This window comes from Panthera pardus, unplaced genomic scaffold (genome assembly GCF_024362965.1).
Source record: "Panthera pardus isolate Hobbes unplaced genomic scaffold, ASM2436296v1 HiC_scaffold_10, whole genome shotgun sequence".
NCBI classification, from domain to species: Eukaryota; Metazoa; Chordata; class Mammalia; order Carnivora; family Felidae; genus Panthera; species Panthera pardus.
The window spans coordinates 34,690,189-34,715,964 of NW_026526655.1; the positions used below are offsets into that span (position 1 = coordinate 34,690,189).

Here is a 25,776-nt window from a genome sequence, read left to right on the forward strand (position 1 = left end):
ATATCGTTATCTAGTATGCAGGGTATTCTGTAGTGTTTTTGTTTTGAATAAATGCATCTAAACGAAATATATTCTGTTAGTGGGTAATACCGTATCTTACTTAGTAGGTCCAATCCTTTTCTTCTTCAGTATCTCTTTGTATATACTCATTCTATTTTACCAGTATCTCTATCCCATTAGGAGTCCGATCCGGATCATCTCCATATTCAGTGCCCCGGCCCTAATTCTCTTGTTTACAGAGAAGGCTGTCTCCCTCTTCCCTACCCCAAAACCTTAAGATGTACGCAATCCTACCTTTCACCCCAAACGAAATAAATGTTTAAAAACGACATAGGGACGCCTGGGTGGCTCAGTCGGTTGAGCTCCGACTTCGGCTCAGGTCATCATCTCATGGTCCCTGAGTTCGAGCCCCGCTTCGGGCTCTGTGCTGACAGCTCAGAGCCTGGAGCCTGTTTCGGATTCTGTGTCTCCCTCTTTCTCTGACCCTCCCCAGTTCATGCTCTGTCTCTCTCTATCTCAAAAATAAATAAACGTTAAGAAAAAATATTTAAAAAAAAAACCGCAAACTCATTCCCATTATCTTTTTGCTCAAAAGAAGGTGTCTAGAGAAACCAATGATGACTTTTAAGATTGCCTCAGGGCAGACCGCTCAACCTGCTACACCTCTACAAATTCCTCCAGGTGTAAGCGACACTTCCTTCTCCTTTCCCCGGAAACGGAAAGAGACTAGGAAAGGCCCAGAACCCGAGTTTAGGGATTCGTTTTCCTCAGGTTTCTTGCTGGGCGGGGCCGGCAGGCTGAAACCGACTGGCGGGCAGAGACGTCGCTCTCGGCTGACTACGCTTTCTATTGGCTTTCCTGGACTCCGCCCAATGGACAGGGCGGGAGATTCGGTGTGCCCAGGCAGGACCCCCATCCCCCAGTCGGCCTCCCGGCTTCCCTCCTCGTCTCTGCGAGTCTGAGACCCTGCGACCCTGCTCCGGCTGTGCTTAACAGGCATCTGGCTTTCCCTGCTGGGCCCGTAGCCACCTCCCCTAGAGTGCCCAGTCAGCAGGGTACCGCCGGCAGGTGCTGGGCGGCCCGAGCGGCGCCTGGCGGAGACCTAGCGGTGAGTGGTGGGACGACTGGGCAGCCCGCTTCCCTCTCCCGCTTAACTCGGGGTTTGTGAGGTGAGTCCGGTGGCGTCCAGCTCCGCAGTCGAGCTGCGGTACTCGTCTCGAAGAGGGCTCCCCCTCGGCTCTCCGGGCTGGGTCGTTGCCCTCCCCACGCAGCCCGAAGCCCCCGAGGACCCCCGGCGCGGCCAACTGGTAAGTGGCTCGAGGCCCGGGCCAAAGTCCATAAATACTTGTTGGGGTGACAGCCTCTTTCTGGAAGTACCGTTGGTCGGTCTCTCCAGCAGTGATAGGCCTTCTGTGCAAGGGGCGCATTGTCAACGTATCAGTTTCTCGGCTTAAAGAGCCTTGTACTCGTAAAGAGAGAACTGTGAAAATCAGTAACAAAAGTGTAAAGTGACCAGAGAGGAGCAGGCACAACGAGGAACAGATTTTGTCCCAGAACTGCCACAGGAGTGAGAACCTTTGATGGCATCCCAGCCCGGATGCCCCCAAATGAATCCTGCTGCCTGGTCGGTCACCCTGGCACCATGCCTGGTTGTAAAATGTTGATGAACCAGGCTCTTCTGGTAGAGCTTTTTACATTAAAAGGATGTTGATGCATTGGTTTTCGTCTTACAACTGAAATCCTAACAAAACCATCATACCTACACCCTAGTTAAATGGCAGTCTGAAGGAAAAATAGCATGGCTCTACTACACCGTTGGGTATTGGCACTGCACGTTAAATAGGTATCATTTATTTGTCATTTACTGAGCACCTTTTCTATTAGACGAGATGTAGGGATGTCAAGAAATCTACATGGTTAAGTTGAAGTTAAAAAAAAAACAGTGATAAGGAACATTCAATTAGTATTTTCATATGCCACACACATGAGCTCATTTAATCGTTTTGTCCACAGTTGTGAGTGTGGAGTTAAGATCAGAACCTAGGCTTATCTGATATCAAAATTAGTGCTAATCTATGCCACCTTTTTTTTAAGGATTATGTTTTTAAAAATTGTAGCAAATCCTTTATTTGCTCTTAGAGGGGAGTGTTTTGCCATTAATACGCCATTGGTGCTGCTGTATTACCTGACTGGTTAACTCCTTATAAGGAGTCCACTTAAAATTCAGCACCCAAAGACAGTGCCTTGAAGAGTAAATGGTCACTAAAAATTTGCATTTTATTGTGTGGTTGTCAAGTAGTGGATTTTGTTTGTTTGTTGTTTTGTTGTTTTCAGAAATCTTTGGAGAAAGAAGGAAAGATTTCTTTCAAAGTCTTTATAGAAGTTTCTTCAGTTTGGTGATTCAGTACTGTGTAATAAGATGGCTTAAAATCTAGAAAAGGAAATGCTTTCAGCCACAAACAATATTAAGTTAGGACGCCTCTGTCCAGGCAATTCTTATGTAAAATACCATAGGGAAATTGCAAAAGACGATATTCAGTTGTCTAAAATTTTTGTTTTTAAATTTTCCTTGAAAATCTTTCCCCAAAGGAACTACTAAACTTTTGTGAATGAGAATTATGCAACTGACCTTTATTCCTTTTTCACTTTGGCTGCCAGTTAGCTCCGAGCCACTGTTCTTTGTATGATGTATTTTCTGCTTTCTTTGTTTTTTCCTGGATCCAGACTCCTATTACTATTACAGTTTGTCGTTTGTTTTATTGCATTTGCTTATTGTCAGTACTTCAAATCCTTTGTAGAACATAGCTGTTTATATTTTAAACAGCTGTTTATATTATGTTTAAACATAGCTGTTTATATTTTAAAACAATATACATTAGACTGAATCTGGCCATGCTCCTAAAAATATGCTTGATAGGGGCATCTGGGTGGCTCATTCGGTTAAGCATCTGACTTCGGCTCAGGTCATGGTCTCATGGTTCTCACGGTTCATGAGTTCAAGCTCCATGTCAGGTTCTGTGCTGACAGCACAGAGCCTGCTATGGATCCTCTGTCTCTCTGCCCCTTCTCTACGCTTGTGCACCCACTCCCGTTCTCTCTTAAAATTAAACAAACATTTTAAAAAAGTGATTAAAAACATGTATGCTCGATAGAACTAGGGGTGTTTAACTTAATGAACTGGAAACCTGGAGGAACGTAGAAATCTTTGGATGTTTGAACTGCCAGATGGGAAAATGATTAGATATATGATGAATAGTTTCCAGAGGTCAGAACAAGCATTCAGGATAACAGATTTGTATTTAATGGCGGGAAGAGTGTGTAGTAGCATGATCAAGGACTTTGGAATCAAACTTGGGTTTTAGCCCTTATGACACTTTCTAGTTGCATGAATTTGGATGAGTAAGAGGATTTAATGGTCTACTATACATGAAAGTACCTAATAGAGTGCCTGACAAACAGCCCCTCAGAAAAACTTTATTTTATACATATATAAAGAAATCATAAGTTTATTATATACAAATGTCATGTAGATGGGGGTACCTGGGTGGCTCAGTCGGTTAAGCATCCAGCTTCGGCTCAGGTCATGATCTTGTGGTCTGTGAGTTCAAGCCCTGAGTCGGGCTCTGTGCTGACAGCTCAGAGCCTGGAGTCTGCTTCAGATTCTATGTCTCTCTCTCTCCCCGTCCCCCACTCACGCTTTGTCTCTGTCTCTGAAAAATGAATAAACCTTAAAAAAAATTTTTTTTTTAATATGTCATGTAGATGCATTAAACTTTTTCTGTAATATGTCCAAATTCCCCATGGTAGAAAGCAGTATCATGACTAGAAAAATGGCCCAAAACGATATGGTCTGCTGGCAGTGGTCATGTAAATTATAGATGAAGTATTATCTTTATACACAAAAACCTAATAGAGTTGGTGAGGGTTAAATGAGAATATGTATAGAATATTCAAAACTGTGTCCAGCATATAGTAAGTGCTCAAATTTTGGCCTCCTCTCTCCAGCCACCTGCCCCCATGGTCCAGATCTTCTCATCTAGTACTTCCTGGCCAAAATACTGATGGCTGTTTTGCCCTTTCCTATGCCTTCATAATAACGTTTGACTTTGTAAGAACTGTATTTATGTATTCATCTTGTTTGTTAAAACTCATGAACTTGTTTGTTTCTTTTATTTCCTATTAGCTGACCTTGACCAAGTTCTTTTTTTTCCAATTGCAGGGGACTCTACCTGAATTTTCCAGCTGCAGAATGTGTAATACCTTTAAAGGTAAATGAAAATAGAGACAAGTCAAAAAAAAGAAAATAGAGACAAGTCATTTAAGTGTGCAGAAGAAAATTTCGCAGCATTTAGTAAGTTATCTGCACGCAAGTAACTGACTCATGAGTGATGTAGTCAGCCTCTTATTAGGAGAAAAGACAAAAATAGGATTTATAGAAGAAGGAGGAGAGAAAAAAATTCACTTTTTGGGTAAACCAGTGAGCTAGCAGCTAGTTAGAATCACAGTTGGTTTCAGGCCATTAGTATTATAAGTTCTGAAATTAAGTTTTTTCAAAGTAGGCAGAGTTGATCAAGGTTTTGCTTGCCAAACTCTGAAGTTTGATCAGTGAAGAAGTGACTATAAAGTATTAGAAAGATTCATGTTTAGGGGCGCCTGGGTGGCTCAGTCGGTTAAGCGGCCGACTTCGGCTCAGGTCATGATGATCTCACGGTCTGTGAGTTCGAGCCCCGCGTCGGGCTCTGTGCTGACAGCTCAGAGCCTGGAGCCTGTTTCAGATTCTGTGTCTCCCTCTCTCTGACCCTCCCCCGTTCGTGCTCTGTCTCTCTCTGTCTCAAAAAAAAGTAAACGTTAAAAAAAAAAAATTTTTTTTTTTAAAAAAAGAGAAAGATTCATGTTTACTGTTTAGTTGCCATGATACCCAGAAAGCCACGTTCATAATTGTAAAGTTTGGTAAGCATGCAATAATAGTACAGGGAGGTGCTTGAGGATTGTTTGATCCAGGTTTGGTATACCAGTGAAGTACATAGACTTTCGCCAGTGGACTATTTATCTCCAATGAATAGATACTAAAATCTACCAAACCATTATTCTTTGCCTGGCTGTCCCTTTTCTAAACTGTCATGTATTAACCACCCCCTTTCTGATAATGTTATCATTCAGTAGATTGGTTAGAGCTTTCTTTACAGGAAGAATTGGTTCCCTGTTATTATACTTTAGTTGCCTTGTTTGGATTGAATTTGTTTTTTTTCCAACTGTCAATTGCCTCTTCCTGTCTTTTCCATTTTCAGATAAAGAACTGAGTTACCTATTATCAAAAAAACAGTATTAATACAACAATGTATAATATATTTTTCATACTTAAGACTTTAAGTGTTTTGTACAAATACGTGTGTTTGTTATGCGAATGTTTATTTGGCTGTTGATAATGAATTTTTCATCACTTTTTAGTGCTTTATTGCTTTTGTTTAGGTTGGCAATGATGAGTAAACTGGAATTAAAAGAAGACAAGATGCTGGAGGTTCAATTTGTGGGAGATGATGATGTTCTTAATCACATTCTTGATAGAGAAGGAGGTACAGAGTGATTATACAATTGAAGAGATGCTTATGTGATGGTTATGGATTATTTCACTTTTTAAAATATTTTAACCTTCTATTTTGAATATATAGCACAAAGTATTTGATCTAGTAAGACTAAATAAAAACCACTTTTTTAGTTTACTCCAAAATTTTGACAATTAAAAATAATAAAGCTTTATCTGATATGAAATGCTTAATAATAGGGATAAATGATAACTACCCATTGTAATTAAAATGTGTAGTTATTTTGACCCCCCCCAAAATAATACACTTTCAGGGTTTTTTTAAAAATTATATAAACTGTAGTGAAGAGTGGTATATACTTTCATCAAAGAGAAAACAGTGAATTTTCTTCCAGATTTTAAATAATGACAATATAAGTAGTACAGTTTACTTATTTAAATGTAATATTTAGAAAGAATTTATACCTGTAATGTTCTAATTCTTTGGATGTTCTTGTAGGAGCTAAATTAAAAAAGGAGCGAGCTCAGCTTTTGGTCAACACAAAAAAAATAATAAAGAAGCCAGAATATGATTTGGAAGAAGATGACCAGGAAGTCTTAAAAGATCAGAACTATGTGGAAGTTTTAGGACAAGATATTCAAGGTATTTTGGGGACTGGGGAAAGGGAATGTACACTCAAATTTCTGCTAGTAGCTAAAATTGCTTTGCAGGATACATAAAAATAGTCTGGTAGGTTAGGCAGTGGTGTACCATATTATTATTTTCTAATTGTAAACTACATATAATAAAAACTTTACCATCTGTAACATTTTTAAGTGTATAGCTCAGTTGTATTAAATACATTCATAACGTTGTGCTACTATCACCACCATCCATCTCCAGAACTTTTTCGTCACGCATGCTATATTTATTTCTCATCAGAAAAGCACTTGCTTCAGTTTTTTATGTACAGTTGGAAAAGTTGGAAGCACTGAGTTTCCATTACATTTTTTTCTTTAGTTTTTTTCCCCCACAAGCAACCAGTCCTTCATTTAATTATTTTTAGAAAAATTCTACAGGCCAATCTAAAGTTATTTTTTAAGATACCTATATATTTTTAATTAATTTGAAATAATTTCATAAAGCAAGTCACTTCATTATTACTTTGGTCTTTTTTTTTTTTTTTTATGTTTATTTATTTTTGAGAGAGAGAGACAGAGCACAAGTGGGGGAGGGCAGAGAGAGAGGGAGACACAGAATCCAAAACAGGCTCCAGGCTCCAAGCTCTCAGCACAGAGCCTGATGTGGGGCTCAGACTCACAGACCATGAGATCATGACCTGAGCTGAAGTGGGACACTTAACTGACTGAACCACCCAAGTGCCCAATTTGGCCTTCTTTATAGAAATAGAGGGGACATTCCAAGAAGTAATGTTTGAATGTAGGCATGCTGATGTTCTGGGTTTTTTTTGCTTTTTGTTTTTTGTTTTTTACATCTAAACCAGATTCCTGCCAGATTATATTTAAAAAATTCTAGGCTTATTATCTTATAGTTAGGGCTCAAGGAACACAGATCTACTTAAGTTGGCTTAGTAAATAAAGATTAAGGAACAAAATCAGTATTGTTGGGCACTAGGGGCATTGGAACTGAGACAACATTAAAAACCTAGGGACTTTGCTTTCATGGATCTCCCAGTCTCTCTCATGTCATCTCTGTGCATCTGTTCTCTTTGTATGCCAACTGTCTCTCTCATGTATGTGTTTTTTACTCTCTCATACTTGGCTTATAAATGGTCATCATCACTACTCCTGACCTTTTTGTCACTTCTTGAGTAATAACGCCTCTGGTTTAGTTCCCACTGTTAAATGGCATGATACAAAAAATGACCGTTGTTCCTCAATAGACTAAGTGGACAGAGTGGATTCTTTTAAAAGTTTCCCCAATGGGATAGTTGACATTTTTAGGGCATGTTCTGAATAGAACTTTGAATTCTTGACTCCTATTACGCTAGACCTAAGAAGAGATTGAAAGTGTTTTTGTTTTATTTCTTGTTGTAAAAGTAATACATATTTGTGGGGCACCTGGCTGTGACTCTTGATCTTGGGGTTGTAAGTTTGAGCCCTACGTTGAGTGCAGAAATTACATTAAAAAAATAAATAAAATCTTAAAAAAAAATACATATTTGTAGTAGAAACTCAGTGCTTCCAAGCTTTTTCACTTAATAGCGCTCACAGCAAATGATATTTGGAAGCACACTGGAATAAATGGAGGAGAATGCCCCAGACCAGGACAAATGCCCTCGGGCTTCTAACCCTTATTCCTGCTCTTTCTGCAAGCCCTGACTGGCATCCACAGAGGCCTGAGAGGATCATTACTCAGCCTACCTATAACCTATGCCTTTAATTTTGCACACTTAATGGGAATCTTTGCCTTAGAGCAGTGTTTCTCAGCCTATTTTTTACTATCATCCCCAAAAGAGCCTTCTTTTAGACATTTTCTCCTAATTGCCCCCACCCATGAACTTTTGATACTATATCTATGATATATATCTGTTTATATATCTGTTTGCATATCTGTGGCTCTTTGGAGGACCACAGACCATTGTAATATCTAAGATGTTTTTCACATTTTCACATTCTTCCTCCCACCGAGAGCCAATTTTTAATCCATCTGGAGCAATATATTCCTGTTGAGAATGCATGCTTTAGAGAACATAGAACTGTTAATAGTTGGCTGTGTATTTTCTGTCTGTATGTGCATGCACACACATAAGCTTGTGTTGACGGTCTCTGTGTCCAGGAAATGGAGCTTTTCATTAGGCTGTGGGTATGTACAATAGACAAGTCTATAACTTAACGATTAAGTCTCACAGACGTGACTCTTTCTGTTTTGATTTTTTTCTTGTTTGCCAAAATGTGTATTGGGGAGAATAGTGTTCCAGTTATGGTATAGGAAGGAGAGTTTTTTGGTTTTGTTTTTTTTTTTTTAATTTTTTTTTTAACAGTTATTTATTTTTGAGACAGAGAGACACAGAACATGAACGGGGGAGGGTCAGAGAGGGTGGGAGACACAGAATCTGAAACAGGCTCCAGGCTCTGAGCTGTCAGCACAGAGCCCGATGCGGGGCTCAAACTCACAGGCCACGAGATCATGACCTGAGCCAAAGTCAGACGCTTAACCAACTGAGCCACCCAGGCGCCCCTAGGAAGGAGAGTTTTTTAATGTTTTCTTCAGAGTGGAAATGGTGACATCTCTTACAGTCTTCTTTAGCCTCCTTTGAGATAATGAACAATAAGCTTCTTTCTAATCTTTTATTATAATAGAAAACAAATGTGCATTTTTTTTTAAGTTAGTTTATTTATTTTGAGAGAGAGAGAGAGAGCACAAGCAGTGGAGGGGCAGAGAGGAGAGACAATCCCAAGTAGGCTCCACACCATCAGTGCAGAGCCCGATGCGGGACTTGAACCCACCAACCATGAGATCATGACCTGAGCCTAGATCAAGAGTCTAATGCTTGGGGTGCCTGGGTGGCTCAGTTGGTTAAGCATCCGACTTCAGCTCAGATCATGATCTCCTGGTTCATGAGTTCAAGCCCCTCATCAGGCTCTGTGCTGACAGCTCAGAGCCTGGAGCCTGCTTCAGATTCTGTCTTTGTCTCTCTCTCTCTCTCAAAAATAAACATTAAAAACAAAAAAAGTCCAATGCTTGACTGACTGTGTCACCCAGGTGCCCCCATATGCATTATTTTTAAAACATAGAAGGACATTTGGCAAAGAATCCTTAGGAATAGTTAAAAGAAAACAACCTTTCAACAATGACCTCTAAATATTTTATTAATCCCTTTACTTACTATCAAAGTGTAAACTGCTTCTTATAAAAAGCACACATCTTGACATACCTGGCATCATTCTTATTCTGTTAATCACATCTAGTCTGTAGAATAGTCACTGCATAGAGGTGCTAGGTGATCTCAGCCTTAAATAGAAGATTTTTCCCAAAGATCTCTCAAAGCAATTAGGTGTCCTCAAGAGCAATTTGTCTTATTGATGCTTCTCCTGAACAATTGGTTTGTTTTTTAGTCTTAGGAACAGTGTAACTCTATAATTGATTCTTTGTTAGTTGACTACTAGAAAATTCTTGGAAAACCTCTTTTTAGAAATGTGAGAAAAAAATAAAAATTGTGGTAAAATACATGTAATATAAAATTTATGATCTTAAAGTGTATAGTTTAGTATTAAGTACATTCACATTGTTTTGCAGTCAATCTCCAGAACTCTTTGCATTTTACAAAACTGAAATTCTACCCATTAAACAGTTCCCCAGTCCCTTCTCCTTATAGCCCCTGACAAACACCATTATACTTTCTATGAATTTGACTACTCCAGGTACCTCATGTTAAGTGGAATCATACAGTATTTTTGCGTGTGTAACTGGCTTATTTCACTTAGCATAATGTTCTCAACGTTCATCCATGTTGTAGTGTCAGAATTTTCATCCTTTTTGAGGCTGAATAATATTGCATTTTATGCATATACCATATTTTATTTTTCCATTCGTCTGTCAGTGGACTTTTGGGTGGCTTCGACCTTTTGGCTACTGTGAATAATGCTGCTATGAACATGGGTGTACAAATATCTTTTTGAGGCCCTGATTTGAATTCTTTTGGATATATTCCCAGAAGTGGAATTGCTGGATCATATGGTAATTCTATTTTTAATTTTTTGAAGAATCTCCATACTATTTTCCACAGCAGCTACACCAATTTACTTTTCTACTAACAGGACACAACACAAGTGTTCTAGTTTCTCTGTATGCATACCAACACTTGTTTTTCTTTTTAAATTGTTTTTTAATGTTTATTTATTTTTGAGAGAGAGAAAGAGAGCGTGAGCAGGGGAGAAGCAGAGAGAGAGGGAGACACAGAATCCAAAGCAGGCTCCAGGCTCCGAGCTATCAGCACAGAGCCCAATGCAGGGCTCAAATCCACGAACTACAAGATCATGCCTGAGCCAAAGTCGGACACTTAATTGACTAAGCCACCCAGGCGCCCCTGTTTTTCTTTTTTAATAGCCATCCTAATGGGTGTGAAATGGTGTATTACAGAAATAACATTGCATTCTGATATATAAACAACATAGTTGGCCTTTATTAGACTTTTGGATTGTCTGACTTTTTATTTTAACTAATACAGTAGTGATTACCCTGGGACATAAATCTTTGTTTAGATCTCTTATTTCTTCATAAGAGAGTCCTAGAAGTAGAATTACTGGTGAAAGTGTATGAACTTTATAAAGCATACATGTTGCCAAATTGCTTTTTAGAAGGATTGTATCAACTAGTATTAGGATCCCTCATCAGAATTAAATATTTTTTGTTACATTTATTACCCACTTTAATTTCTTTTGTGATTTGTATATTCATAGTTTTTTCAGTTTTGTGCATTTTGAGTCATTTAAAACTTATTAAAAAGTTTTATATGTGGGAGACTTGGGTGATTCAGTCAGTTGAGTGTCCGGCTTGAGCTCAGGTCGCACTCTTGTGGTTCATGGTTTCAAGCCCTGTGTCAGGCTTGCTGTTGTCAGCGCCGAGCCTGCTCAGATCTTCTGTCCCCCTCTCTCTGCACCTCCCCCACTCACACTCTTTTCACATAAGCACGCTCTCTCTCTCTCTCTCTCTCTCTGTCTCTCAAAAATAAATAAACATTAAGAAAATAGTGTCCTTTAAAAAAAGAAAAATTCTATATGTAGTAAAAACCTTTTTGGACAATATGATTAGAATCATTGTTAGTCAATCAAAATATCAGAACCAGAAAATCATAAAAATACTTTAAACATTTTGTTTTATATATAAGCATATATATACACACATATACACACACATACACAAACACATACCCACCAGAGTCTTTTCTTTCAATAGAAGTTTGCTAGAAGTCAGCTGGTTGAAGAACATCATCACTTTTGATTTTGGTGTTGGGTTTTTTTAGACAGCATATCCATAATGCACCATTTGGGATTTCAGGTTTCATTTCCCTCCATTAGATTGTACATTTAAAGACACTTTTGATGCAGTATCAGTGTAGTGTGCTTTTGTGTTTTTTCAAATTTTTTCTTAAATCTTTTATGATTTCTCACCTATATCTGATTTGAAACTAACTGCGTTTACTAATAACTTTAATCAAATATTTCTAAAGCATTTAATTTAGTTTACATAGAAACTACTCAGTATCTTTAAATTCATATTTTGTCTCTGCGCCAGACACTTAAGGTACATAAGTCAGGTTTGCCATAAACAGACTTAAATGTATGTGAAAAGTAGATATAAGAGAGAGGCAGCATTGCAGATCACTCTGCTAAGGATGAACTGGTCAGTAAACAGTGTTGGGACAATGGGGTATCATAATGAAAAAAAGAATTTGATCTCTACCTCCCATCTTAAACAAGTTAATTACCTTAATTTAAGATTTACGTATGAAAAGCAAATTGTAAATGCTTTTACAAGAAAATATAAGAATATGGTTTTGACTTGATTATAGATGAATTTCTTTTAATGTAATTAAAAAAGGTTGACACATTCACCTTATTAAAATTCAGCACTTCTCAGGAAGACAAACCACAGATTAGGAGAAAATATTTGCAAAAGACATCTGTTGAAGAAGTGTTACCCAGAATACACAAAGAGCTCTTAAAACTCAACAGTGAGAAAATGGATAGCCTGATTTAAAAATGAGCAGAGGCTCTGAACAGGACGTCTCACCTAAGAAGATACACAGATGGCAACTAGTGATTTGTATTTACTCAACTCAAAATATACTCAACATTATATGTCATTTAAAAAAATTTTTTTTCAACGTTTTTTATTTATTTTTGGGACAGAGAGAGACAGAGCATGAACAGGGGAGGGGCAGAGAGAGAGGGAGACACAGAATCGGAAACAGGCTCCAGGCTCCGAGCCATCAGCCCAGAGCCTGACGCGGGGCTCGAACTCACGGACCGCGAGATCGTGACCTGGCTGAAGTCGGATGCTTAACCGACTGCGCCACCCAGGCGCCCCCTCAACATTATATGTCATTTAAAAATTGCAGCTTTAAACAACGATGAGATTGCCACTTACACACCTATTAGAATGGCCAAAATTCAAAACACTGACAGCACCAAATGCTAGCAAAGCTGTGGAACAAGAGGAGTTCTCATTTATTACACAATGGTACTGCTCTTTGAATGACAGTTTGGCAGTTTCTTACAAATTAAACATATTCTTACAATATGATCTAGCAATTTTCCTTCTTTGTATTTACTCATATGAGTTGAAAACTTATATCCATTCAGAAACCTACGCGCATGCATGCACACACACACACTCTCTGCACACAGATGTTTACAGAAGCTTTGTTCATAACTGCCGTGGCTTGGAAACAACCAAAAAATTAACCAAGAATAAATTGATATATCCATACAGTGGAATATTATTCAGCATTTAAAAAAAAACATATCAAGGCATGAAAAGATGTGGAGGAACCTTAAATGCATATTACTGAGTGAAAGAAGCCAATCTGAAAAGAAGCCAATAGCTATGATTCCAACTATGTGACATTATGGGAAAGGCAAAACTGTGGAGACAGTGAAGAGATCACTGCTTGCCAGTGGTTAGAGGATGGGAGATCTGAATTGGTTGAGTACAGAGGATTTTTAGGGCATTGAAACTATTCTGTATATTATATTACAGTGGTGGATACATGTCATCATACTTTTATCAAAGTCTATAGAATGTACCACATCAAGAATGAACCTTAATATAAGCTGTGGACTTGAGGTGATAATGAAGTGTCAGTGTAGGTTCAAGATTGTAACAAATCTACCACTCTGGGTGAGATGTTGATAGTGGGGGAGGCTGTGCGTTTGTGAGGACAGGAGGTATATAGGAAATCTCTGTACCTTGTATTCAGGTTGGCTCTAGACCTAAAACTGCTCTAAAACATAAAGTCTATTTGAAAAAGTATTCAGTACTTCTCTTCATCAAATGACACCCTAAAGAAGTGTCATATATGCATATATGCAAGTCATAGGATAGAGAAAAAGATATTTCCTCTTTAGAAATAAGAAACATGTGAAAAGACGTTCAACCTCATTAGCAATTAGGGAAAGGGAAATTAAAACAACTGTCCCCATATGATTCATTTTATACCCACTCAATTGGCAAAGATTAAGGAGTTAAGATAATGCCAAGTATTAGGGCATAGACAGTGGGGACTCTTAAATAGTAAGGATAGTAAACATCAACTTCAGAACAGTCTGGCACTGTTTTATAATAACAAAAATAAAATACATTAGATGTTAACCTGAATTACATAGATTTGAAAAACAACTATTTCCAAAAAGAAAATTAGTGAAGAAGTCCTTGTTTTACATTTTTGCAAATCTCTTTAATGTCTGGCTTAATAGAAGACAGCTGAATTTTCATATCTGCTTCACACATTCCATTAGCCCACAGGATGGTGTTGTCATCACACATCACGTAGTCTCTGGAATACCTATGATCTACTCTTGATTGCGAAAAAATCGAATAATATCTTAGTGTTGTTATGAAATAGTTTTGGCCCCCAGTCCCCCATCACACTTTGAGAATTACTATGCCAGAGAGTAGGCTACTAGCGATGAGTATCCGGTATGTTGTAGGTAGCTGTTGTTATTAAAAGGGATGATTGAAGAATGAAAATTAGGTCATAGTCTTGATAGTAAGAGAGCTTCCACCATGTAGCAGCTGTTACCTGTCTCAGTGTCAATTAACTGAATTGTACTTGGCAGTGTTTACTTCAAGAAGAAAACAACTAATAGAGCCCCTTCTGTTTTCCCTCAGGGGCAGCAGTATCATGAATTGAATGCATATACCTCTAGTCTGGAGGGTTTGGGGAGGAGGGGGGGTCGTGCGTGCGTGCGTGTGTGTGTGTGTGTGTGTGTGTTTATATGTTTATTTTTGTGTACTTGTGAAGAATAATGTGTTTTCTGTGTTTCAGATTTATATAAACATAGTCTGTCATCTATTTTTAAATATTTTATGTATAAATATGTATTGTTAAACCTTCATGCAAGACGGTACAGATCTTAAATTTTTAGTTAAAATTTTATTTTTTCTGTTAATTTTGCCTATTTTCCCAAAATGCATATTGCTTTTTCTCTTTCAGAATCTTTGAAAAATGGCTCTGCTGCAGATGGTGGGAATAAAGTTTATTCTTTTCAGAATAGAAAACACTCTGAAAAGATGGCTAAATTAGGTATGTTGTTTTTCTAAGAAGGTGTATTTAACTACATTCCCCACAGTTATCATCCTAATGCATTCCCTAAAAGAATGAGGGATATTGTTTTGTATCATATTTTCAAGCATATGTAAAACCAATTATTTTTCATACTCAGATGTTTTTTCTTTGTAATGTTTGTTTACTTTTGAGAGAGAGAGACAGAGTGCAAGTGGGGAAGGGGCAGAGAAAGAGAGACAGAGACAGAATCTGAAGCAGGCTCCAGGCTTGAAGCTGTCAGCACAGAGCCTGACGTGGAGCTCGAACTCACATACTGGAGATCATGACCTGAGCCGAAGTTGGATGCTTAACCCACTGAGCCACCCAGATGCTCCTGCTCAGATGTCTTCTGTTCTCAGCTAGATTTTAAGCTTCTCACAGGAGGAATCCTGTGTTTCTTTTCTTCCCACATCTAGCCATAGGTCCTGAACAAAGTTTTAAGTAAATGAGCGTCTTAAGTCACAGATAATCTGAATTTAATGACTAAGAATTTTATACTATATATAGAAAAATGTATTGTAGAAAACTGTATAAAATTGTTACAAATGGGCTGTTGTGATATTTTTTCTTACTCAAGTTACCACTTATACTAATTTTACATGGATTACTAATTTTCAGAAAACTAGACTAAAATAAATTACATACAACATTAAAATTAAACTATCAATTCAATTCTTTTAAAAAATTCAGATTGCACTTTATTTGGGTCCTGTGGTATGAGGGGTCATTTTTGAAAGCTTTGAGGAAAGGAAATAACATATGAAAGTAGTTTGAAAATTAGATCCATAAGTATATGAAGGTCTGGGAACGGCAAGAAGTCAAGAGCAAGGGAACAATAATTAACTATCCAGTAAAATGTCAAGTTGTATAATAGGGCTTATAATCTGTAATTACAGAACACCGATATATGCAGTCATCCTGGCCAGTAACCAGGTAAACATTCAAGATCAAGTGAAAAACTTAAGTGTTTACATTGATGAGGGATATATAAGAATTATAACATCTGTGTTACTGAATATTAAACATTATAATATTTAATCATTTGCAGTATTCAGCTTTTCTGAAAAGTATAATATGAAATTCATTATTAATTCTGAACCTAACATGGTACATACAATAATTTACATGAATTGATCTGTTTCTTAATGTTCATAATGCACATTAAGAAATTAACAGTTTTTCAGTCTGTAAAAATGACTGCATTCTTTATAGGATCTTTGAGAAACCAGAGAAGAAATGCTAAAGTAATTATTAGAGAAAGGATCAGATAGACACCAAGACTAACCTGAAACCCCAAAACAATGAAACAGGACAAAGAACATTGGAGAAAGAGAACTAATAGTGAAGAGAGGAGCCCCAGAGGAGTAATCAAGTAGAAGTTCTTCAAGTAGATAATCCACATGCACATAATAACCATAATATATGTCTTATATTGTATGGGCTGCAAGAAACTTCAGTACTGTTATATTAGGCATTTCTGTCATCACAAATGAAAGAAATTCACAGTCAAAAAGATGGCTTTCTGGATAATTTGAGACTGATGGTACTTTCCAAAATCTGTATTTAGTTTGGACTTGTGTTTAGTTGTGATTTTCTTTAAAGTGTATCTTTGGGCACCTGGGTGATTCGGTTGAGCATCCAACTCTTGATTTCGGCTCAGGTCATGATCCCAGGGTCATGGGATCAAGCCCTACACTGGGCTCTGTATTGAACGTGGAGCCTGCTTAAGATTCTTTCTCTCTCTGTCTCTCTCTCTCTCTCTCTCTCTCTCTCTCTCTCTCTCCTTCCCCCCCACCTCCTGCCTCTCCCCTGCTTGTATGTTCCTAAAATTAAAAAAAAAAAAAAAAGTTTCTTTGACTTATTTATTGTTGTTAATTGTGTTTACATCTAATTGTATCAATGAAGTAGAAGGCCTTAGTATTTTTAAAATAATTATAACCTGCCAGAAAATCACATGTTGTTATGTATAAATGATTCAAAAAATTGGTCTAACCAAGATACAGGACTAGAAATACACTAGGAGTTAGATTGGGAATCTTTGTAAAATGCATATCTGTGATGAGTTAATAAATGCAAACAAAAGAGCAAAGGTAGAAATACCAAGTAGAGAGGACAGTAAGGAGTTCAGCAGCTTGGAGAAAGATGACTTTAGGGAAATTGAAAATAGATTGGTTGATAGGATCAAATAATAGCCTAATGAGAAGCTATCATTAGGCAAAGAGGATTTTAAAATTTTGTTTTAAAATTTCCAATATGGGGGCACCTGGGTGGCTCAGTTGGTTAAGCCTCTGACTCTTGATTTTGGCTCAGGTCATGATGTCACAGTTCATGGGATCAAGCTCCACATCAGGTTCTGCGCTGACAGCACGGAGCCTGTTTGGATTCTCTGTCTCCCTCTCTCTCTGCCCCTCCCTCACTCATTCTCTCTCAAAATGAATTTTAAAAACCTTTTTAAAAAAATAAAAAAAAAAATATATTGTACTGTAGTTACTTTCTCAGTAGTGTGAGAGGCACGTGGAATGGAGCCTAACTAAGGAATAGATTTACATTTCCCAGCTTAACACACACTGGAACATTGTTCACTGAGAAAAAAGGTATATTTTTGAATATATATGCTATTCAAATTATATCCCTCTTTTTTAATAAAAAGTATAGTTGAATTCATGTAAGTTAAAGCCACTTTACTGACTCAAGCTCTTTCTAATCTGTTTCACACAATTTATCCTCCAGACTTGATATTGATCCAAAATATGACAGTCCCCACAAATGTACTACCTTTTTTAATATGTTTATTTATTTTGAGAGAGAGAGAGAGAGAGCAGGGGAGGGGCAGAGACAGAGGAAGAGAATCCCAAGCAGGCTCTGTGCTGTCAGCATAGAGCCCAACATGGGGCTCGAACTCACAAATCATGAGATCATGACCTGAGCCGAAATCAAGAATCAGATGCTTACCCGACTGAGCCACCCAGATGCCTCGAGAAAGTATTTTTAAAGGTAAAGATTATATTTTTCATATAAAATGGCCTTTTGTGTTTAGAAGCCAACTTTTTAATCTGATGCTCCATTACAGAAACAGCTATCCGCTCAATGCTATATTTTATACATTATTCACATGTATTATAGTTTTAGACACAAAATATACCACATGTTATGGGAGATTTAAGAGTTTTTAAAGTACAGTTTTAAATATACACAGCTTCCACTTGATTTAAATCCCATTTTCTGGCCATTCTTTCTTACCCTCTGACAAAGATATGCCTCAAGTATATATGATAAAGAAATTGAAGGAGTGTAAAATTATTGATGGAAAGGACAGGGAGAGAGAATGACAGTTTAGAAAGCAGTAAGGTCAAAGCCTTATTTATTTATTTATTTATTTATTTATTTATTTAGACAATTTGTAGATATTTGAAAGAAGATTTAAGGTAAAAGAGGCAGTAATCTTAATATAGATAGGTTTATTTATATTCCTGGTAATAGTAGCAGGCAGGGTTTCCCCCCCCTAAGAATTTATATAAGTGAAATAAAGCGATTTCCCCCCTTCATCTGCTTAATCTTAATCCACCCCTTAATCATCTGTTAAAGATTGCTTTCTACATTTCTTTTGTCTGCTTACAGCTTCAGAACTAGCAAAAACACCAAGAAAAAATGTTTCAGTTAATTTGAAGAATGATCCTGAAATTATGATAAACATTCCTCAATGTAGCAAGGGTAAGATTTTACCTTGGTTCTTTGATAGTTTTCATAGTTGCTTCAAGTTATATATTTTTTACTTGTCTAAGTGTGTTTGTATATATTTTCTTCTTTTCTGTTCTGAAAATTTATTCAACCAAATGCAGTTAATACCCCCAATTTGTGCCTTCACATACCCATATTTAGCTATCGGTAAAAGGGGGAAATATCTGCTGATTGAAATTGATTGATAGGGCCAATTAGAAACACCGTTAAAATCCTATTATCATTTGCTTGAGTTACCCAAATGTTCATGGAAGATTTGCTTTGCCACATTCTATTTGAAATAAGGCTTTAGGGATTTGGAAGTCTTACAGTTTGTGGACAGTTGTGGGGCAGTTGAATGAAACTAGACTATGATGAAAAGTGAAGTATCATGGTAAGTAATGTCTTTTTGTTTTATTTTTTAGGACATTCTGCTTCAGACAAAGTTCAGGTGAAGGTAAGCATTTGACTGAAACAAGCAAAAACCTTTGTGTTTCAAAGACATGAAGAATATCCACTTCATCTCTTAAATTATATAGCACTTTATAATACACAGTATTTGCCAATTACACACCTTACATTAGATGAAGAATCTGAGGTTCAGAGAGGTGAAGTGACTGGTCTAAGTTCGTCTAACTGGGAAGGAGGAAAGCTGGAAAATGAAGCCAGGTCTTCTAGACACAACTGTTGTGCTATTTCTATGTCAGAACTATCCCTATGTCAAGTTAGTGGAGCTGGCCTGGAAATTTTATGGGTTTTGTTTTGTTCTGCTTATATACATAATGTTCTCTTGTTTCTTGAGGGACTAATAGCAAGATCCATTAAATCCACCTTTCATAAGGTGGATTATTTATCCTTTCATAATTTACTTTTTTTTTTTTTTTTTTTTTTTGAGACAGAGAGAGACAGAGCATGAGCAGGGGAGGGGCAGAGAGAGAGGGAGACACAGAGCCTGACATGGGGCTCGAACTCATGGACTGTGAGATCATGACCTGAGCTGAAATCGGACACTTAACCAACTGAGCCACCCAGAAGCCCCCATAATTTACATTTGAAAACAAAGTTGGTTTTGGTAAACTCTCTCCAGGGTTTGAAATGAAATGACAATTTTTATCCTCTCTCTTTTGTGTTTGTGTGATTTTGTTTTTTCATTATGCCTTGTCAAGTGGCCTGCCTGGATATGAGCAAACCCAGATGGGCATGAATGAATCCAGGGCAGTGAGTATGTGAGTGTGGAGTGTGTCCAGGCCTGGGTGCCTATAAATTTAGACATGCCTGGACTTATGTATAGGCTAAGTTTGGGGAACCCCTTGTAAGAATGTGAGTGTAGACATTTAGGGCCATGGTTATGGCCTGTGACATGTGAATGTCTTGTTTAGGCAAGTCTAGATGTGAGATTAGACATGTCAGAGCCTCCTTTGTCTTTAACAATGCTTTTTTCCTGTATTATATCTTGTATACTGTATCACTATAAAAGAATAAAACCTATTCCCCTAATCCAGTCAAGAATTCAGATATATTAGGGCATCTGGGTGGCTCAGTCGGTTAAGCGTCCGACTTCGGCTCAGGCCATGGTCTCACAGTTTGAGTTCGAGCCCTGCATCAGGCTTTGTGCTGACAGCTCGGAGCCTGGAGCCTGCTTTGGATTCTGCATCTCCCCCTCTCTCTGCCCCTCCCACGCTCATGCTCTGTCTCTCTCTTGATAATAAATAAACGTTAAAAAAAATTAAGAAAAAAAAAGAATTTAGATATATTAATGCATTCTTTTTCAAGGTGTGGATCACATCACATTAGTGGATCTTGTCACTTCCCTAACCATCACAAAACCTACCACAATGAGAGACAACCTCTGTAACAGATTTAATGCACTGTCTTAGAAGGGAGAGTTCAGGAGAGAGTATGTATAGGGCTTGAGGATCTGGGCTTAAAAGGTTTAAGGCATGACTATCAAGATGGGGAATTGATCTGTATTAGACAAAATTCATTACATGTATTTGAGGATTGGTGGACACAGTAAGAAGAGGGTCTTGAACTGCATCTTGATGAATGAACTATTTTGTGATAAGCTGTTTGCCCTGCTGAGTAATCTATTATGTTGATTGGAGAACAGTTTACCCAAATTGTCTAGGTAAATCAGTTTGCAGAAATTTCTGTAGCAAACACTGAAGTAAGTTATAGCCTTACCTTTTTGAGCAAGAATTTTCTGAAACGGTTATTTTGACATTGGTGTTCTCAGACCTGATAATTAAGCTATATGGAGGCAGGCTGTCTCAACTCACGGTCTTGAGATGAGCTTAGTAGGACATGACCTACAGTTTAAAAAGTAAGAGACTGTAAAATTGAAAATTTCTATTTTGTAAGTATTACTTCATTATAATTTATTTCAGTTATATGACTGTGCACATGTGTACTGGATCAAGATGGCAAAATGTAAAAATATTTTTTAAGGATCTGGATCAAAAAAGTTTATGTTATATACTCATTGGGCTCAGTTCATTTATTATAATACTGTTCTTCGTATTCCCAAATCAGAATTCATTAACATTTGAAACTAGCACCAAGAACCTATCACAGGACAACAGACTTAAGTTTTTTGTCCCAATTTCATATTGCCAAAATAACACAGGGTACTTTATCTTTTTATCAGTATTGTTAAAAATTAACTTATATACAACAGTGGGCATTTTAATGTGCTAGCAGTTTACTGGTTTTTAAGTATTATATTCTGTGAGGAAAAGAAAAATAGACTTTATACTTCTGTGAAGAATTTAAAACTTTTAAAATAATGGCATAAAATGTATAGATCTCTGTTTCTCTCCTCCTCAAAGAAGGTAATACTTTACCACCAGTAAATTGCTAACACATTAAAAGGTCCATATGCATAGGTGTGCCTATTTCCTTGCTTACTCATTATCACTGGATATTATCCACTTAAAAAAAAATATTCTGCTCATCTGATGGGTGAAAATGGTTCAAAAGGCTCATATACATTTTTTCTTTACATACTTTATAGATGTCTGGAATTCAACTTGTAGAATCACTTTAAAGAATCCTTTGGAATTTGTTGTATTGTTTTGTTGCCATACCGTTTTTTCCTGACAGATTAATTTGTCATTGTTTTCTACTTCTAGGAACTAGGCTCATCTAATTCAAAGGGAGTCTAATGAAAAGAAAATATTTTTCTTCTTTTCTAGCCTCTTCCACTCATCCATCATTAATTTCTATGTCATTATTATTTGATAATTGAAACTATGTTGCTTTATTTTTAAACAGAACAACGATAAAAGTGAATTTCTATCAACAGCACCTAGTGGTATAAGGAAAAGATTAATAGGTATGTATTTCTTTTTAAACAAGAGTTTTTTGGGGCACCTGGCTAGCTCAGTCAGCTAAACATCCAGCTCTTGATTTTGGCTCAGGTCATGATCTCACGGTTTGTGAGTTCAAGCCCCGTATTGGTCTCTGCACTAAAGTTAAATATTTCAAAATCACAAATTTGAGCTATTAGTGCAGAGCCTGCTTGGGATTCTCATTTTCTCTCTCCCTCTCTCTCTGTCTCTCTCTCTCCCCCTCTTTCTCTCTCCTCCCCTCCCCCTCTTTCTCTCTCCCTCCCCCACTTGCTTGTGTGGACACAGTCTCTCAAATAAACTTAAAAAAAACAAAACAAAACTGAGTTTTTATAAAAAGAAGCACCTAAACAAGGAGCAGTAATAGTTAAGTATATAGGTTCTAGTCTTAGACTGCTTGCTTTTTATCTTCAGTCTGCCACTTAGAGACCTCTCTATGCTTGTTTTTTTCATTTGCAAAACAAGGACAATAATGGTACCAGCCCCATAGTTCTCAGAGTAATGGGAATAAAAGATGTCAAAAGTACTTAGTATAGTGCTTGACTTTAATATGTGCTTAACAGGTGTTAGCTATTACTGTCTTTTTTTTTTTTTTAAGTAAGCTCTGCACCCAACATGGGACTTGAACACCCCAAGATCAAGAGTCGCATGCTCTACTAACTGAGCCAGCCAGGCACCCTCCTATTAGTATCTGTTATTGTCACTACTTAACTTCTTTTCATGAAAAGATATGTTCATTTCTTCAATTAAACTGTAGATTCCTTCAGGCCAAGAACTCTCTCTTATATTTTTAACTCCAACACTTAACACTTATGTCTTTTACATTATAGTCAGTAGATATTAAGGTTAGTTAAAATGTCTCTCCAGTAAAATTACACGCCTTTTAGGGTTTTTTTGAGACAGTTTTGTAAGTGGTTTTATTGATGTACTTAGAAATTTTATAATGAAACCAGTTTAAATATTCATAGTTGTACTGAATGCTGTACGAAGCCAAGTAAATAGACATGGTCCTGCCTTCTAGGAAATTAAAAGTTATTTTAAGGGTGCTTAGGTGGCTCAGTCAAGTAAGCGTCCAACTCTTGATTTCGGTTCAGGTCATGATCTCACAGTTCGTGGGATTGAGCCCTTCATTGGGCTCTGCGCAGACAGTGGAGAGCTTGCTGGGAATTCTCTCTCCCTCCCTCCCTCCCTCCCTCCCTCCCTTCTCTCTCTCTCTCTCTCTCTCTCTCTCTCTCTCTCTCTCTCAGAATAAATAAACTTAAGAAAAAGCAAAATTATTGTATCAACTCTGGGATGGAATGTGCCTATGTATTGATAGTTTTTATAGTAGCTACCATTTATTGAGTCAGGATGGCGTTTCCAGTATAGGCAGCAACAGAAAATTCTACAATAATGGCTTAAGCCATAGACATTTAATTATCTCACATCATGAGAAGCCTAGGGATACACAGTTCCATGGTTGAGTTAACTCAACAGTGTCGTAAAAGACCCAGGTTCTGCCTGTCTTCTTGCTTTGCTACCAGCATTTTTCACCTTTTGGTTTGAATGCTTCATATTGCACAATGGCTTCTATAGCTTTAAGCTATTGGTATAAATAAATGGCTTCCATAAGTGAGGGAAATCTTTCCCAGAAGCTTCTAGCAAATTTTCCCTCAAGTTTCATTGGTCAGAGGGTTACATAGCCAATCCTAGATGCAAAAGAGGTGGGAAAACAAGTATCTGGCAAAGGAAAAGATAATTACCATGATTATTTATCCCTTAGGGTGAGACACATTGCCACATATTACAAAACTGTTCTGTTAGCAAGGAAGAAGGAAAGAGAATGATACTAGGTATGATTGGCATTTTCTGCCACAGTTCCTGGGTGTCAGGCATTGTTAGTTGCTTTATATACATTTCAATGTAGTCTTCACAGTGGTTCATTAAATTAGGCACTTTGAGCCTCATTTGATAAATGAGGGAACTAGTGCTCAGAAAACTTTATATAACTAGCTCTGGTGAAATCGTCAGCAAATAAGGACAAAACCAGAAGTAAAATTCTCTTATTTCAAAGTCCATGCTCTTTCCATTACCCTTCAATGCCTCTCTTGTCAGACTGTCAAATTTTCCTGATTGCTTTTTTGCCCCACAGTTCCAAGGTCTCATTCTGACAGTGAAAGTGAATATTCTGCTTCCAACTCAGAAGATGATGAAGGAGTTGCACAAGAATATGAAGAGGACACTAACGAAGTCATATTGAGCCAAAAGATTCCATCTCAGAATAGAGTAGTTTCAGCTCCTGTTTGTAAAGGAACACCTTCTAAGAAAATGAAAAGAGATAAAACAGTAAGTGGAGACTTTAATCTTAAAGAAAAATTGTGCAGTATCTTAAAGATAAGCTACCCTAAGAAAAGAGATCCAAATGGGGGATTAATATATTTTTTTCCTTTACTTTTCTATATTTTCTCAGTCTTTCACATAAGTGCCCGTATATATTTGTGTCTATTTCTGAACTTTCTGTTCTGGCCTGTCTGCATCCACATTCATGTATCAATGCCATGTGCTAAAGCTGACATCTCAATTTAGTTGTATAAAAAATGAGCTTTTAAATACATTTTGATTGGATAACTGGAAGCAAGACTTCTCAGTGTATACCTTTTTATATAGTTTTGTTTTTGTAACATTGTTGATATGGTCAAGTCAGTTTAAGTAGTAAGTGAAGTGGTTGTGGGTCCATGTTGAGTTATTTGGAGGAACACTGTAAGCACCATGACCTGAGAAAAGGCTAATTATCTGGTGTTTGGTGTAAAGAATCAGAGCAATGTAGGAAGCCTACTGCCTGAAAAGTTTTCCATCCCTTCTTACCACCATGGAGGTTAGTTTAGCCCCAAGTTCATGAAGAAGTAGTAAGCCATTTTACTGGAATGGTAGGCAGCTCTTTTTTTTTTTTTTTTTTTTACTCTGCTGTTGATTTCTTCCTCATTTTCAGTTCCTTAGCTGTACTAAGGACTGTGTGAGGCAAAATGAAGGTCCTGATCATTAGCCACCTCCCCCCCCCCCTTTTTAAGTCTAAGTAGAAATTTTATGTTGGAACTTAGGAATCATTTTTTTGAAGACTACTTCAATGTAGTCATTTCTTTTAACTTTTATGATCCTAAGAGTTACTCAGTTTTACTACTAGAATTAAATAGAATTAAATTTGCTTGGTCCTTAATCTGTATTATCGCTGCAAAAAGAAAATGCTGCCAAATATTTCACATATCTTATTCTGATATTACTGTCTAGTTTTGATATAAAATAAATATCTGAAACTAAGAATTGATTTTGCTCTATCCACTTTCAGAGTGATTTAGTAGAAGAATATTTTGAAGCTCATAGCAGTTCAAAAGTTTTAACCTCTGACAGAACACTACAGAAACTAAAGCGAGCTAAACTGGATCAGGTATGTTGCAAGAAACGTTACTTCTACATTTTTTTTTTTTTTATTGTGAGCTAAAAAATATACTGCATAAGCAGCAAATGTGAAGAGTGAGTTTACACAAGCAGAATTATTATCCTGATAAAATGAAACACAAATTAATGTAACATAACTATTATATGTTTCATTATATGTAAATGGTTCAATAGATTTGAATTCTGTTTGATATACTATAATTACATTTTTTTCTCTACTTTATCATTTCTTCAGGATTTATGATAATCATCAGGGCCATAGTTTTTTTGTTATCCATTAGCATTAATCTCTGTTATTCTTTAACTCATATTCATTGAACTTCACACTGGTCACAAAATAAAGACCTTGACCGGACTCTTTTAGTTACAGACCTTTAGTTACAAAGAACAGAGGGAAGCTGCTTCTTGATATTACAGAAAACCTGTTCGGTACAGTAAGATAAAGTTACTATATACTATGGTTCTG

General features: G+C 37.1%; 1 protein-coding gene across 4 annotated transcripts in view; it reads left to right on the top strand.

Annotated features, from left to right (window-relative positions):
- Positions 1-434: 434 nt before the first annotated feature.
- Positions 435-25,776, top strand: part of ORC2 (origin recognition complex subunit 2) — a 42,313-nt gene continuing 16,971 nt past the window's right edge. Inside the window, exons 1-10 of one of the 4 annotated variants that reach the window (XR_008423461.1) lie at positions 435-1,108; positions 4,214-4,268; positions 5,470-5,573; positions 6,042-6,185; positions 14,704-14,793; positions 18,433-18,525; positions 18,957-18,988; positions 21,805-21,865; positions 24,010-24,203; positions 25,201-25,299. Coding sequence is in view for 3 of the 4 variants with exons in the window: in XM_019428397.2 (XP_019283942.1) it covers positions 5,477-5,573; positions 6,042-6,185; positions 14,704-14,793; positions 18,433-18,525; positions 18,957-18,988; positions 21,805-21,865; positions 24,010-24,203; positions 25,201-25,299 (810 nt within the window). In the remaining variant the exon portion in view is untranslated. Of the gene's footprint in view, positions 1,109-4,213; positions 4,352-5,469; positions 5,574-6,041; positions 6,186-14,703; positions 14,794-17,277; positions 17,809-18,432; positions 18,526-18,956; positions 18,989-21,804; positions 21,866-24,009; positions 24,204-25,200; positions 25,300-25,776 lie in introns of those variants that run through there. The other 3 variants (XM_019428397.2, XM_019428398.2, XM_053906441.1) reach the window with 3 other exon arrangements.